Source organism: Crocuta crocuta, unplaced genomic scaffold, assembly GCF_008692635.1.
Source record: "Crocuta crocuta isolate KB4526 unplaced genomic scaffold, BGI_CrCroc_1.0 scaffold207, whole genome shotgun sequence".
In the NCBI taxonomy this organism is placed as follows: Eukaryota; Metazoa; Chordata; class Mammalia; order Carnivora; family Hyaenidae; genus Crocuta; species Crocuta crocuta.
Window position 1 is genome coordinate 2419310 of NW_027531996.1, and position 17181 is coordinate 2436490.

The 17181-nt window shown below is 39.6% G+C and overlaps 1 protein-coding gene across 6 annotated transcripts in view; it reads right to left on the reverse strand.

Moving 5' to 3' along the window:
* Window positions 1-17181, reverse strand: part of CFHR5 (complement factor H related 5) — a 126728-nt gene that overhangs the window by 85481 nt on the left and 24066 nt on the right. Inside the window, exon 1 of one of the 6 annotated variants that reach the window (XM_077775126.1) lies at window positions 2448-2573. The exons of 2 other annotated variants lie outside the window; for them this stretch is intronic. In XM_077775126.1, the coding sequence (XP_077631252.1) occupies window positions 2448-2550 (103 nt within the window). In that variant the 5' untranslated portion in view covers window positions 2551-2573. Of the gene's footprint in view, window positions 1-248; window positions 317-2447; window positions 2574-17181 lie in introns of those variants that run through there. 3 more of the 6 variants (XM_077775129.1, XM_077775131.1, XM_077775130.1) reach the window with 3 other exon arrangements.

The window sequence follows — 17181 nt, forward strand, 5'->3', positions numbered from 1 at the left end:
AATTGGTACCCAGGAGGGACAGTTCAGCCAACCTGGAGCTGAAGTCCAGCCGGCAGCACAAAAGTCCTGTGTTGCCTAGAGCATGTTGCTAGGGAACAAGGGCACTGGTGTTGATGGGCAAGATGATCTTTGCAGAGATGCTGCATGTCTTGCCACTGCCAGGAAAAGAGTTGCCTTTACCAGTTAGCAGGAACTAATTGCCTCTAAGGTCTTCAAGAACTATTTTAGATGAGCAAGTGTTGTCTTACCCGGAACAAACGCTCTCGGTTCTCACAAACTCAGTATTTATGGTCAGATGTCCCTTGGCCTTAGTTGCTTCTCTATATGTTTTGAATGATAAGCTCCCAGCAGGGTCTTCAGCAGCTGAGCTCCTGACTTCTTATTTGTTCTTGCCCCTGAGATGATGACATCCTTCATTCTTCTGTCAAAACAACCTCTGAAGACATTTTTTCGGTCTTTGTCATAAACAGATTTGAAACCACAAATACCCAACAACTATAATGCTGAAGGAATCTGGGCTGCCTTGCCAGGAAGGGCCAGGCAACAGACAATCAGCCTAAAATGGGGACTGACTACTGCCACCTCAGAAAGATTTGCAGGGAGTGGGCTTTCCTCATTCTGGAGGCTGAGCACGTGGCTGGGAACCAGCCCCAACACCACGGGCTTGGAGGGCCTCAGCTTCCCACGGTCAGCGTTTTTTGTTTATTTGTTTTTGTTTTCTCTATTAATCTGTTCAATACGAATTTATTTCTCCGGCCAGCTAGAAGAACCTTGAAGGATAAATTAAAATTTCTACTGCCCAACAGATACAAGGTGTGTACTGAGCATGAATGTGCAGCTCAGCTCAGAGTGCACAGGTAACTTGAAAAGGGCAAGGTCTGGAGAGGCTAGGTCACTGGAAAGGTCTGTTGGGGGTACAAAGTATCTGCCTAATTCCAAGGTCTAACCTACATAAATGTGCATATTTTCCCTGCAGGAAACTGGATGGCCTTGTCAAGACAGGGCTTGGCCAAAAAGAAACTGGGAGCCTTGATTATTACTTCTTGTTGGGGCAAGACCATCTGGTTTCCTCCAGCGATGACTTCAGGTAAATCTGTGTTTTTGTTTGCATTGGAGCTTGGAATGAGGCAGATGCCATGGACCCCCAAGACCCCACTCTTGAGACCTGGAGTCTCTCCACATAATCCAGGCCATTTGCTTCTCTGACCTGTGTGGTGGGAGCGTGTGCAGCGTGCACCCTACTATCCAGGTGTGGGTGGCTGGGGTCCTCGAGCACTGTGGACCTAGATCCCCAATACAGCCTCTAGGATGAAGGAATCCTACTGAAAATCTTTCTGGGGCAGCAGCTTTAAAATGATGACGGTGGCCATTTGGCCTGGCTTGCCTGATGGGGTCCTGGTTTTATCAGTGTGGGGTAGACCAGGGCCACCCAAAATGTTCCACAATAGCATATTAATTATTTTGAATTAAAGTTACTGAAGAAAGGTCCAGTACAGGGAGAACACACTGACCCTCCTTTGTCTCCAGAAAACAGTAAATAAATCTTCCATGTGAAAATTACCCTTCTTGTACCAAGAGGTAGAGAGATATCTTTATGGTCAGACAAGGAATTCCAACCTGAAGAAACCTATAGTAACAAAACCTTGTTACTTCTACTAATTTTCTACCCTAGCCTGAGTTCTGTTTATAATTCTGTACTAATTAACACTCCATATATAATGGTGCATGTGTTGGTCATTGGGAGGAGGGTCTTCATTTTAATATTGGGTTTTTGTGCATATATAAACTTTTTTCTTTCAGATGTTAATCTCTCCATGTCAATTTAATTCTCAGACCAGCCAGAAGGACTTTTGAAGGATAAATTAAAATTTTTGCTGCCCAAGCATAGTCCAGGACAAACTGTAACTAGCCAGACAGCACCACAGCTGAGAAATTCTGAGACATCTAACAAATAGCTGTCAGAAGGTAAGAATCTTAACCACGCCAACCCCCCAGTCTCTGCCTGCATGGTCTAATGTATGTGACAATGGCGAGAGTCCTTTTTCTGTCTCTTTTCAATTTGATTAGCAGGAGAAAATATTTGTGGAACTATTTTCTTGAGCTTAGTGACTCAGGAAAATTTGGCAGAACACTCGTGGTTTGACAGATTCATTTCCTCCCAGAGATGGTCACCGTTTACCTTGGTCTCTTTTTTGTCATTTGTCTTAAAAAGGAATTACCATAGGACATAAGACAAGCATAAACTCTTAAGCCTGCTGTCCAAGCCAGCCTCACATACTGGTGAGTTCACGGTTTTCCTCACACTGCCATCTGTTTGGACAAACTTTGCCATAGATCCCCTATATAAATCCAAGGTTTTTCCCTTTTTGTTTTGTTCTACATTCTTTTGACTTTATGACCAGTGAGAATAATCTCTCTGGCCTCTGCCATCTAGAGCGTGTACTTACCTGGGTGCACCCTGGTGGCCAAATACACTGGGGTTCCGAGATCCACAGGTATGAGGAGCACTCTCCTTATCCAGCTATGGTAGCTGTCATGGGAGGCTGTCATAACAAAGGCCCCTTGTGGGCTTTTTTTTTTTTTTAACCTTCTTGCTTGTTAACACTGGATAAGTCCCATTCCAGTAGCACCTGCCTGGTGATACAGATCAGTGGTTCAGGCTGGAGGCATCTCCTGTTTTCACGAGAGACCAGAGACTTGTTTTCACTACACCATTCTTACCACCTGAGGAACAAAGGTGTTTGCCTTCTTAGACTATTTTGGGGAGTAAAGCTTTGGATTATGGCAACTGCGTCAGCTGTGCCCTCTCCAGGGATGCTTGTAGCTATGGTCTAAACCTGGAAAGTTGTCCCCAGTCTTTCCATAAAAAGGCTTATTGTTTTGAATCACTATTAAGACTAAGAAGATCCTAATCATTGGTGGCCAGATAATGGATCCTTTATATTGGCTATGTTTGAAAGAAAAAAATTTTGTATGGAGTTCCCCGTTGTCTTCTTAGCGTAAGAGCTAGCCTCAGGCACTCTCTTTAGAAGATGAAAGAACAAACATTAGATTTAAGGCAACAATTAATGTCCACATCCAAGCTAAATTCCCCTTATCAAAATCTGGCCCATCTGCCTGTTTTAACTTTCCTTTCCCTACATGAGGCCAGAGTGCTTTCTGTAATTCATCTCTTCGTTCAAAGGATCAGGTCACTAACACAAATGCTGAAAGCTGGAAAAGAATTTAACACAAACCAAAACTAGCATTAACGCTCACTTTACTCCTATTTTATAAGGCTCTGTAATCAGGCTGTGCCAGCTTCAGGCATTCTTACACAACACACAATGTCTTTTGCAGATGTATCTTAGACCCTACCCTGACCAAAAAAAAAAAAAAATTGTTTCCTGAAAAGCAACATACCTTTTAAATTATAAGGCCCTTTTATCTCCTCTTTCAGAAGATTCTACCAAATTTAGAGAGGAATTAGAAAGATTAGTACAACACCGCTTTCACAGAAAAACAGATGACCAAAATTTCTTCTAGGCCCTCCTACAAATAATTAGCAGAAGACTAACGTTCAGGGACTAACAGAAGCCAGCACTGAATCATGTACTCAGAAAGAAGGCCTTTGTTAAATGCTTAATCAAGGCTGTAAGAAAGTCCCTGATAGAACTTTAATTTAAAAAGCTGGTCACTCCCTTAATATTCCAGGCTGTAATTCAGTTCTTCTGGGAAATTAAAAACAAGAGTATTTGTCTTAAAATCTCTCCAAAACCAGAAATGCAGCTCTACAAACAAATCAAAGCCCATCTATCGTTACCAATCGCCAAGCCTCACTTTTTCCTCTCAAAATGCTTATAGATAGGCAAATATTCTGATATTTTGTACATTTTAAAGTACAGGAAAGTTTTGTTCCAATAACCCCTAAACTCTTAGAAATAAAAACTTGCAGTCTTTCTCAGTCCCTAAAGTTATAGAGCATATGGTGTCTTTGAAATGTAAACACAGCCCACAGTCACTTGAGACTAAAGGGAAAAGAGCAAAAAGAGAGAAGAGGCCTTTTTAAAACACAAACTGCTAAAAGAGCTCTTGTGCCCAAACTCTACTTCCAAGGACAAATACAAAGCCTTCTCTAAAAACAGTGAAAGATTTTAGCTATGTAAGCAAATAAACTTAATTTATTCCAACTATTTTGTATGAACTAGCAAGGTTTGTATTGTTCTAAAACAAGCTATAAGATCTCTGTTTATATGTATGTGAATGTACGTACATTATAGACATAGAAAAATATAGAAAAATACTATATCTTATCTGTATTGACCTGCCATATTTCTATTTGTCTATATGTACATGAATGTATATACATTATAGATGTAGTATTTTCTGTTCCTTTGATAGCATTTTTTTCTACTGTCAAAATTTGTAAAAGAGCTCTAATTTCATTGGCTCAAAGAAAATTAAGAGCTTATAAAAATTAAGTGTTCATAAAATTCTCAAATAAAAACTGAATTTCAGGTTCATGTGATCTGGGAAAATAACAGTTGGTTTAATAAAATACTTTATATTTTATATAAGCAATATATCAGCAATAAAAACTGCCTAGCTTTTCTAAAAGGCAAATGAGGGGAACCTGGGTGGCTCAGTAGTAGGTTAAGTGTCTGACTTTGGCTCAGGGAATGATCTCACAGTTTGTGTGTTCGAGCCCAACATCGGGCTCTGGGCTGACAGCTAGCTCAGAGGCTGTATTTCCCTCTTTCTGACCATCCCTGGTCATGCGATCTCTTTCTCAGAAATAAATAAAACATTTTTAAAAATCTGTAAAAGGCAATGAATTCATGTTATCTAGATTTCAAATTTTTTCAAGAAACAACAAAAAATAGCTTGGAAAAATGACTGGGTTTTCTGATATGTCATGAAGTTTTGTGGGTAATGTAAACATAATTTTATGTTAAGAAGAAGTAAATTAAATAGATGTAAGTAAGATAAAAGCATTTTAGATAAACTTTTTCTGATAATCTAAAACTTTAAAGTCTTGCTAGGTTAAGTGATGAGTTGTTAAATACATTGAAAATCTAGATTGTTTCCAAGTAAGATAAATCTATGTCTAGAAATTAACATTTTGTTATTTATCTACTTTTTGCTTACTTATTACAGAGAAACTAAAGATAAATTTGGGTCTGATAGTAAACTTTTGTGCTTTATTGAAAGGTTGTTCTTTGAAAAAGCACATTTCTAGAAATTATAAAATGTATTCATAAATTTGCCGATCTAAAGAATGCTGGTACAGCAGTTCACAAGTGCTTACTACTCATTTTTATATCTTTAGCCACACATATTAACACTTTTAACCCTCAAGAATATTAAGATCTAGTGAAAACTGAGAAGGAATTGGGGGGGGGGGAGAAGTAACTTTGTCCAACAATGAAGCTGGTTATTTATATAGGAAAAACTTAGGACAAAACCTGAATTTTTAAAAAGTTGTAAAAGTTTTGTGGAAAAGGAATTTTTAAAAAGAATGGGAATACATGGTCGAGATAAAAATGAAATTTAAAAGAGTTTTAACATCAAAAGTAAGGTTATGTAAAATTAAAATTTTGTGTTTCTCTCTATTACACAGTCTTCTTGCATTACTGGTCTGGTTTTAATAGGAAATTGTAAACAAAGGCTTTTCCTTACCTTTAATCTACCTAGAAAAACAAAGTTTCTATGCTTTGTCTTTATCAGATCTTAGATTACTTACAAAAACAAAAAACCTAATAGACCACCTACAGAATGGCAAGAGAAATAGAAACATGGTAATGAAGGGAACGTCCCCTCCCCATGCTGCAAACTACAGTGGGGAAGGATAGCACTGATGGACTGTGAATAGATTTGTCTGTCCAGAGGCACAGGAAAAAATAAAAACTGGTTTAAAAGAACAACTAAAGACCCAGCCCTAGAATACCACCAAATGGTGAGGGGGTAGTGAACACAGTTTATACTCCCCCTCCACTGTGACAGTGCAGATGAGAACAGAATTCCAGGCACCATACCTCAATGATAATAGGTCCCTAGCCCATACCAGCACCAGACACCTTTGGGCACAGAAATAAAAGCCACAGGTTAAAACAGGAATTAGAGTATAAAGGAACCTTAGATCTCTGCCAAATGGTGGGAGAGTTTCTGGAACTCTCTCCAGATCAAAGGAGTTGGTGAGTCCAATTTATGTTCCCTCTTCACATTAATAGCATGGACAGGACCAAGTTCCAGATGCTCTTGCCAGAGTCCCTTGAGCCTCAGTGAGCCTCAAGCCCAGAGCCCACATGAGCTTCCAGAACAGTGCATAACAGGACACCTAGGGCACTGCTCACTACAGCTCCAGCTATCACACTAAGGTGACACAGGCACAAAACACTCCAGGCTCATACAACTTTGGCTCCAGGTGGCCCCTAGGGCACAATCAGTGCACAGTTCTCTGGGACCTCCTGGATCATGCCTGCTTCAGCTGTAGCCACCCAACTCAGGTGTCCCTATGAAGAGTACCCTGGGATGTGATGGCCCATGTTGGTTTTGGCTCCAGTCACCCTGCCTAAGTACCCAGTGGTACCTCAGCCCACACCTACTTAATACAGCTATCCTTCCAGGGTACCCACTGTGTGGAGCAACCCAGAATCCCCCAGCCCATACCCACTTCAGCTATTGTACCAGGGAGCCCTTAGCAGGGAGAGCACAGGGACCACTCTGGCTCTCATCCACTTTAGCCTCAGTTGTTCTGCCCAGGGTACCCTTCACACAGAGAGCCTTTGAACCACCCTACACCACACTTCCTTCAGCTCTAGCCATCCTACCAAGGCAGCCCCAGCATGGAGTGCCCCTGAACTGCAGTGCATGTCAACTACAGCTCTAGCTATCCAAAGTCCCTAGGAACAAAGTCTACAAAGGGGACAATCATACACAAGACTATTCATTCAAGTTTAGAAGTAGTTGTTCCACCTAATTCACAGAAAAAAAAAGTCAAGCAAAATGGGGAGATACAGGAATATGCTCCCAACAAAAGAATAAGAAAAAAAACTCAGAAAAAGAACTAAATAAAAAAAGAGATAAACAGTACATCTGACAAAGGTGCTCACTGGACTACAGAGAAGAGTGGAAGAACTTCAACAAAAAGATATAAAATATAAATAATAAGAGATGAATACAATAACTGAGGCTCACCTGGGTGGCTCGGTTGAGCATCCAACTCTTGATTTCAGCCTAGGTCATGATCCCCAGGTTGTGGAATTGAGCCCCATTTCAGGCCCTACACTGAGCATAAAGCCTGCTTGGGATTCTCTCTTCCTCTGCCCCTCTTATCTGCCCATACTCTCTCTTTAAAAGAAAAAATACAATAGTTGAAATGAAAAGTGCAACAGAGGGAATCAAGGGTAGATTAACAGATGCAGAAGAACAGATCAAATCTGGAAGACAGGGTAATGGAAAGCATCCAAGCTGAACAGTGAAACAAAAAATTAATGAGGACATATTAAGGGATATCTTGGACAACAGCAAGTAGAAAAATATTTGTATTATAGGAGTTCCAGAGGAGAAGAGAGAAAAAGAGGCAGAAAATGTATTGGAAAAACTAATAGCTAAAAACTCTCCTAACCTGGAAAAGGAAACATACATCCAGGTGAGGGAGCACAGGGCTTCTAAAAGATGAACTCAAATAAGTGCAAACCATGACATACAATAATTAAAATTTCAAACGTTAAAGATAAAGAGACCATTAAAAAGCAGCAAGACAGAAGCAAAAAGTTACATTAAAAGGGAAACCCCATAAGGATATCAGCTGATTTTATAGCAGAAACTTGGCAGGCCAGATGGAAATAGCAGGAAATATTTAAGGAGTTTAAAGGGGNNTTAAAGGGGGGGGGAAGGGGGGACGGGGAACAACCAAGAACACTCTAAATGGGAAGGTGAGATAGAGTTTCCCAAACAATAGTTAAAGGAGTTCATCACCACAAAACTGGCCTTACAATAAATGTTAAGTGTACTTCTTTAGGTGGAAAATAAAAGGCCATAGTTAGAAGAAAATTATGAATGAACAATGTAAAATATGACAACTGATACATAAAATGTGGAGAGGGAAAGTAAAAAATTATTCAGAATGTATTCAGACTTAAGGGACCATCAACTTAATATAGATTGCTATATACTTGGGAAGTTATATATCAACCTTATGGTAACCACAAATCTAAAACCTTTAATAGATACACACACAAAGAAATAAGGCCAACAACACCACTACAAAGTCATCAATCATGAGAAAGGAACAGAAAAGAACTACAAAAACCAGAAGACAATGAACAAAATCGCAGTAAGTACTATGTATTAATAATTATGTTAAATATGTTATTTTAATGCTATCAAAAACATAGCAGAATGTGTAAGAAAATAAGACCCATCTATATGCTACCTACAAGAGACTAATTCAGAACTAAAGACACATACAGACTGAAAGTGAAAGGATGGAAAAAGACATTCCATGAAAATAGAAGCAGAGAAAAAAAACCACATGATAGAAATATTTACATTAGACAAAACAGTCTTTAAAACAAACACTGTAAAAAAAAGACAAAGGAGTACATTACATAATGATGAAAGGGTCAATTCAACAAGATGTAACAATTGTAAATATCTATGAACTCAACATTGGAGGATCTAAATACATAAAGCAAATATTAACAGGGAGGAAGAGTTAAGATGGCAGAGGAGTAGGGGAGAGCTTAGGATTGCCTCATCCCTTGAACAGAGCTAGATAAATAACAAATCATTCTTTTTTTTTTTTTTTTAATTTATTTATTTCTAGGAGAGAGAGACAGCGTGAGCAGGGGAGGGTCAGAGAGAGAGGGAGTCACAGACTGAAACAGGCTCCAGGCTCTGAACTGGCAGTCAGCACAGAGCCCGACGCGGGGCTCGAACCCACGAACCGCGAGATCATGACCTGAGCGAAAGTCGGACGCTTAACCGACTAAGCCACCCAGGCGCCCCTAACAAATCATTCTTAACACCCAAGAAACTATCTGAGGACTAAGAGCAAAAATGCACAACTAGAGATGAAAGAAAAACACCACACTGTGGAAAGTATGAGGTGCAGAGAGTTGATTTGGGGGAGAGAAGAGCTCTGGGTGTTGTGATGGAGGAGGAGCCCTGATCACAGAGAGGAGAGAACAAATAGTGAAAGCACATGCAGGGAACTGCATGAGAAAACTCTTCCTCAGAACCATTGACTGGGAAAGGAGGGAGACTAAATACTGTAAGATTTTATAAGCAGCAGAGTGCAGACTTTGAAGCTTCAGAGGTCTGTGCCATTCACCAGGGTTGTACCTGGTGGGCTTAGCTGTGCTCCTGTAGGGAAGGAGAGCAGACACCCAGAAGCAGGCAGTGTGGTCTGAGGATCCCCTGGGTCACACGAGGAGAAGCAGTTCCCCTGCTTGGAGTGCATTTGGGAGAGGTGGCATGACCTTTCTGGCGCCAAAGAACTGGTGGGTGCCATTATGCTACCCCATGCACTAAAATAGGAATGACGATGCGTTTGAGGGCAGCAAGCTTTGGTGCAGGCTTTCTGCTGTGCTTTACCATAAATTCTGAACCACTACACACAACAGCTTCTAGGATAAGCTGGCATTGACCACAGTGAGCAAGACCCTCCCCTAGAGGATCAGCATGGTCCATACCACATGAATCTCTAAAATTTGCAGTTTTGAAACCCAACCTTACACCAGAGATAAAACACAGGAGCACCTTCCCATGTTGCCTGACAGGCAGACAGCTCAGACACAGACAGGGTGAAGGTCAGGTAGAAGCCAAGGAGACAAGAGAGTTGATTGATTGCTCATTTGTGAAAGCTTCCTGAAGAGCAGCTGTGCAAGCTCTCCGCTCCAGGCAGGAGAGAGCAGAGTGACGCCATTTTCACCCCACCCATCAGCACCAACCAACACCAGTGATCCAAAGAGTGCCACCAAGTGGAGGCTGGAGCTGTCACACCAAGCCTCACTCCCCATGCCCTACAGATGCATCTCCATTAGGGCAAGTCCTCCTGAGAATCAGCAGAGCAAGCCCCACTACCAGAAGACCAGCACAAACCCCTCACACACACCAAGTCCACTGATCATAAAGTGATACAAAGCTCAACTCTAGAGAAAATAGAACCCAGCTTCCTTTGTTGCCATTTTTGTCCTTTACCCCATCCATCTTGGGATACAGAAAACCTTTTATTTTTATTCTTAAATTTTTTTCATTTTAATTTATATATTTGGATCTAGTTTTTTAAAATTTTTTTAATGTTTTATTTATTTCTAGGTGAGAGAGAGACACAGCGTGAGCAGGGGAGGGTCAGAGAGACAGGGAGTCACAGACTCTGAAACAGGGTCCAGGCTCTGAGCTGGCAGTCAGAGCCCAACGCAGGGCTCAAACCCACGAACCGCGAGATCATGACCTAAGCGAAAGTCGGACGCTCAACCGACTAAGCCACCCAGGTGCCCCGAATCTAGCTTCTTTTAACAAGCAAAACAAGACACACCTAGGATCTAGCCTCTTGTTTTTACCTTGATAATATGAAAAGGTGGAGGAATTCACCCAAAAAGAAAGAACAGGAAGCAGTAATAATCAGGGGATTAATCAATACAGATAAAAGATATCTGAACTAGAATTTAAAACAATTATAATGCTGCCATCTGGGCTTGAAAAAAAAAGCATAGAAGACACTAGGGAATCCCTTACTGCAGAGATAAAACAACTAAAATCTAGGCCAAATTAAAAATTGGCCAAATTAGACCAAAATGTAAAAAACCATAACTGAGATGCAAACCCAACTGGATTCCATGACAACAAGGATGGATGAAGTAGAGGAATGAAATAGTGATATAGAAGATAAAATTATGGAAAATAATGAAGCTCAAAAGAAGAGGCAAACAAAAGTATTGGATTATGAATGTAGACTTAGGGAACTTAGCGACTCCTTTAAGCATAACAGTATTCATATCACAGGAGTCCCAGAAGAGAGAGATAAAAAGAGTAAGAAAATTTATTTGAGGAAATAATAGCTGAAAACCTCCCTAATCTGGGAGAGGACACAGAAATCAAAATCCAAGAAGCACAGAGAACTCCCATTAAATTCAACAAAAGCTGGCCATTGCCAAGGCATATATAGTCAAATTCACAAATTACACAGACAAGGAAAGAATCCTAAACATCCTTCACCTACAAGGAAAGACAGATCAGGGTTGAAGATCTGTCCACAGAAACTTGCAGGGCAAAAAGGAATGTCAGGATATATTCAACATGCTGAATGGGGGGAAAAAAATACAGCCAAGAATACTCTATTAAGCAGAAGCTGTTGTTCATAACAGAAGGAGAGATAGTTTCCCAGAAAAACAAAAATTAAAAGAGTTCATGACCACTAATCCAGCCCTGCAAGAAATTTTAAAGGGGACACTCTGAGGGAAAAAAAAATCGAAAGCAACAAAGACTAGAAAAGAAGAGTGAACATCAAGAGAAACACCAACTTTACAGGTAACACAGGTAACACAACTTTACAGGTAAACTCATATCTTTCTATAATCACCCTCAATGTAAATGGACTCAGTGTTCCAATTAAATACATCGGGTATCAGAATGGATAAAAGCAACAAGACCCATCTATATGCTGCCTAAAGAGATTCATTTTAGACCAAAAGACATCAGCAGATGAAAATGAGGGGATGGCCCTCAATGGGAAAAAGCTGAGAGCTTTCCTCCTGAGATCAGGAACACGACAGGGATGTCCACTCTCACCACTGTTGTTTAACATAGTGCTGGAAGTCCTAGCATCAGCAATCAGACAACAAAAGGATATAAAAGGCATCAGAATTGGCAAAGAAGAGGTCAAACTTTTACTTTTCGCAGACAACATGATACTCTACGTAGAAAACCCAAAAGACTCCACCAGAAGCCTACTAGAACTGATCCATGAATTCAGCAAAGTTGCAGGGTACAAAATCAACGTACAGAAATCGGTTGCATTTTTATACATCAACAATGAAGCAATGGAAAGAGAAATCTAGAAACTGATCCCATTCACAATTGCACAAAAAACCATAAAATACCTAGGAATAAACCTAACCAAAGATATAGAGAGCTGTATGATGAAAACTATAGAAAACTTATGAAGGAAATTGAAGAAGACACAATAGAAAAACATTCCATGTTCATGGATTGGAAGAATAAATACAATTAAAATGTCATTACTACCCAAAGCAATCTACACATTCAATGCAATCCCAATCAAAATTGCACCAGCATTTTTCTCAAAACTAGAACTATCCTAAAATTTGTATGGAACCACAAAAGACCCTGAATAGCCAAAGTAATACTGAAGAAGAAAACCAAAACGGGAGACATCACCATCCCAGACTTTAGCCTCAACTACAAAGCTGTCATCATCAAGACAGTATGGTATTGGCACAAAAACAGAACATAGACCAATGGAATAGAACTGAGAACTCAGATTTGGACCCAAAAGTGTACAGCCAACTAATCTTTGACAAAGCAGGAAAGAACACCCAATGGAAAAAAGACAGCCTCTTTAACAGACGGTGCTGGGAGAACTGGACAGCAACATGCAGAAGAATGAAACTACATCATTTTCTCATACCATACACAAAAATAAACTGAAAATGGATCAAGGACCTGAATGTGAGACAGGAAACCATCAAAACCCTAGAGGAGAAAGCAGGAAACAACCTCCTTGACCTCCACCACAGCAATTTCTTACTTGACACCTCCCCAAAGGCAAGGGAATCAAGAGCAAAAATGAACTATTGGGACCTCATCAAGATTAAAAGCTTCTGCATGGCAAAGGAAACAATCCATAAAACTAATAGGCAACCAACGGAATGGGAAAAGATAGTAGTAAATGACATATCAGATCAAGGGCTAGTATCCAGAATCTATAAGTAACTCACCAAACTCCACACCCAAAAAACAAACATTCCAGTGAAGAAATGGGCAGAAGATATGAACAGACACTTCTCCAAAGAGGACATCCAGATGGCCAACAGATACATGAAACGATGCTCAGCATCTCTCCTCATCAGGGAAATACAAGTCAAAACCACACTGAGATACCACCTCACACTGGTCAGAGTGGCTAAAATGAGCAAATTGGAGGACTCTAGATGCTGGCGAGGATGTGGAGAAACGGGCACCCTCCTACACTGTTGGTGTGAATGTAAACTGGTACAGCCTCTCTAGAAAACAGTGTGGAGGTTCCTCAAAAAATTAACAATAGAACTCCCCTATGACCCAACAATAGCACTGCTAGGAATTTACCCAAGGGATACAGGAGTGCTGATGCATAGGGTACACATACCCCAGTGTTCATAGAAGCACTCTCAACAATATCCAAAACATGGAAAGAGCCTAAGTGTCCATCAACTGATGAATGGATCAAGAAGATTTGGCATATCTATACGATGGAATAATACATGGCAATAAGAATGAAATCTGGCCATGTACTGTAGCAACATGGATGGAACTTGAGGGTGTTATGCTGAGTGAAATAAGTCAGGCAGAGAAGGACAGATACCATATGTTTGCACATATAGGAGGATTAGGAGGAACTTAACAGAGAACCATGGGGGAGAAGAAGGGGAAAAATAGCGGGGGAGGGGAAGGGAGGCAAACCATGAGAGACCCTTGAATGCCAAGAACAAACTGAGGGCTGATAGGGGTGGGAAGGAGGGGAAGGGGGGTGATGGGCATGGAGGAGGGCACTTGTTGGGATGAGTACTGGGTGTTATATGAAAACCAATGTGAAAAACTATTTAAAAAATAAAATAAATAAAAGCAAAATTAAAAATAAATTTAAAAAAAGTGAGGGAATAGAGAACAACCTATCATGCTAACAGACACAAAAGAAAGCCAGAATAGCCATATACATATCAAGAAAACTAGATTTTAAACCAAAAACTGTAATAGATGACGGAGGGCATTAAATCATAATTTAAGGATCCATCTCTCAAGAAAATAAAATCTAATAATTGAAAATATTTATGCCCCCCACTTAATGAAAAACAAATACATAAATCAATTAATAACAAACATACAGAAACCCATTGACAATAATACAATAATAGTAGTGGACTTTAACACTGACAGCAATGGACAGATCATCTAAGCAGAAAATCTACAAGGAAACAATGGCACTGAATGACACACTGGACCAGAGGGACTTAACAGATATATTCAGAACATTCCATCCTAAAACAGCAAAATACACATTCTTTTTGAATACACACAGAGCTTCTCCAGAATAGATCATATACTGGGTCATAAATCTGCCCTCAACAAGTAAAGAAAGACTGAGATCATACCATGCATATTTTCAACTACAACACTATGAAACTGGAAGTCAACCACAAGGAAAAAGTTGGAAAGACCAAATACTTGGAGGTTAAAGAACATTCTACCAAAGCATGAACCACGAAATTAAAGAGGAAATTGAAAAGCACATGGAATCAAAGAAAAATGAAAACATGACAGGCCAAACTCTTTAGGATGTAGCAGAGGCAGTCCAACGAGGCAAGTATATTGCAATTTGTGCCTATCTCAAGAAGCAAGAAAGGTCTCAAATACACAACCTAACCTTACACCTGAAGGAGCTAGAAAAGGAACAGCAAATAAAGCCCAAAGCCAGCAGAAGGGAAATAATGAAGACGAGAGCAGAAATAAATGATATAGAAACAAAGAAACAAACAAAAACTCAATAGAACAGATCAATGAAACTAAGGGCTGCTTCTTTGAAAGAATTAATAAAACTGATAAATCCCTAGCCAGACTTACCAAAAAGAAAAGAGAAAGTACCCAAATAAATAAAATCATGAATGAAAGGGGAGTGATCACAACCAACACCACAGAAATACAGGCCATTATAAGAGAATATTATGAAAAATTACATGTCCACAACCTAGGAAATCTGAAAGAAATGGATAAATCCCTAGAAACATACAAACTACCAAACTGAAACAGGAAGAAATACAAATTTTGAATAGACCCATAACCAGCAAAGAAATTGAATCAGTAATTGAAAATCTACCAACAAAAGTCCTGAGCCAGATGGCTTCCCAGGGGAATTCTACCAGACATTTAAAGAAGATACCTATTCTTCTCAAATTGTTCCAAAAATAGGAATGAAAGGGAAACTACCAAACTAATTCTACAAGCCAGCATTACCTTGATTCTAAAACCAGAGACCTTACTAAAAAGGAGAATTACAGGCCAATATCCCTGATGAACATGGATGTAACAATTCTCAATAAGATACTACCAAATTGAATTCACCAGTACATTAAAAGGATTATTCACCGTGATCAAGTGGGATTTATTCCTGACTGCTATAGGACTGGTTCAATATTTGCGTATCAATCAACATGATACACTACATTTATAAGAACCATATGATCCTCTCAACAGATGCAGAAAAAGCATTTGACAAAATACAGCAGCCTTTTTTTTTTAATGTTTATTTATTTTTGAGAGAGAGGAAGATCGATCATGAGCTGTGGCAGGGGTGAGGGGGACAGGTGGGGACACCGAATCTGAAGCAAGCTCCAGGCTCTCAGCTGTCAGCAGAGTCCAATGTAGGGCTCAAACTCACAGACCCTGAGATCATGACCTGAGCCAGAACCAGAAGCTTTACCAACTGAGCCACCCATGTGCCCCAATACAGCATCCATTCTTGATAAAATCCCTCAAGAAAGTAGGGATAGATGGAATGTACCCCAACATCATAAAGGCTGTATAGGATAGACCCACCACTAATATTATCCTCAATGGAAAAAACAGGGCCTTTTTCTCTATGGTCAGCAACAAGACAATGATGTCCACTCTCATCATTACTATTTAACATAATACTGGAAGTCTTAGCCTCAGCAATCAGACATGAAAATAAATAAAATGCATCTAAATTGGCAAGGAAGAAGTCAAACTTTCACTATTTACAGATGACATGATACTCTATATAGAAAATGCAAAAGGCTCCAACAAAAAATTGTTAGAATACATGAATTCAGCAAAGTCACCAGATATAAAATCAATGTGCAGAAATCTGTTGCATTTCTATCCACCAATAATGAAGCAGCAAAAAAAGAAATCAAGGAATCAATCTCATTTGCAATTGCCCCCAAAATAATTATATACCTAGGAATAAATCTAACCAAAGAGGTAAAAGATCTGACAACTATACAACACTTTTGAAGGAAATTGAAGAGTACACAAAGAAACAGAAAAGCATTCCATGCTAATGGATTAGGAAAACAAACATTATGAAAGTATCTATACTACCCAAAGCAATCTACATATTTGATGCAATCCCTGTCAAAATAGCACCAGCATTTTTGACAGAGCTAGAACAAACAATCCTAAAATCTGTATGGAACCACAAAAGACCCTGAATAGCCAAAGCAATCCTGAAAAACAAAAAACTGGAAGGCATTATGATTCTGGATTTCAAGCTACATTACAAAGCTGTAGCCATCAAGATAGTATGGTACTGGCCCAAGCACAGACACAGAGATTAATGGAAGAGAATAGAAAACCCATAACTGTACCCACAACTACATGGTCAACTAATGGCTTTGACAAAGCAGGAAAGAATATCCAATTAAAAAAGACCATATCTTTAGCAAATAGCCATGGGAAGCAACATGAAAAAGAATGGAACTGGACCATTTTCTTACACCATACACAAAAATACATTCAAATGATGAAAGACCTAAATGTTAGACACGAATCCATCAAAATCCTGGAGAAGAACATGGGCAGCAACCTCTCCAGCCTCTTCTGTAGCCACATCTTACTAGACATGTTCCCGGGGCAAGAAAAACTAAAGCAAAAATGAACTGTTGAGATTTCATCAAGATAAAAACCTCTGCATAGTGAAAGCAGCAAACAAAATTAGAAGGCAGTCTACGAAACAGATGAAGATATTTGCAAATGATGTATCTGATAAAGGGTTAGTATACAAAATCTATAAAGAACTTATCAAACTCTGCACCCAAAACCAAATAATCCAGTGAAGAAATGGGCAGATGACATGAATAGACACTTTTCTTAAGAAGACATCCAGATGGCTAATAGATACATGAAAAAATGCTCAACATCATTCATCATCAGGAAAATACAAATCAGAACTGTGATGAG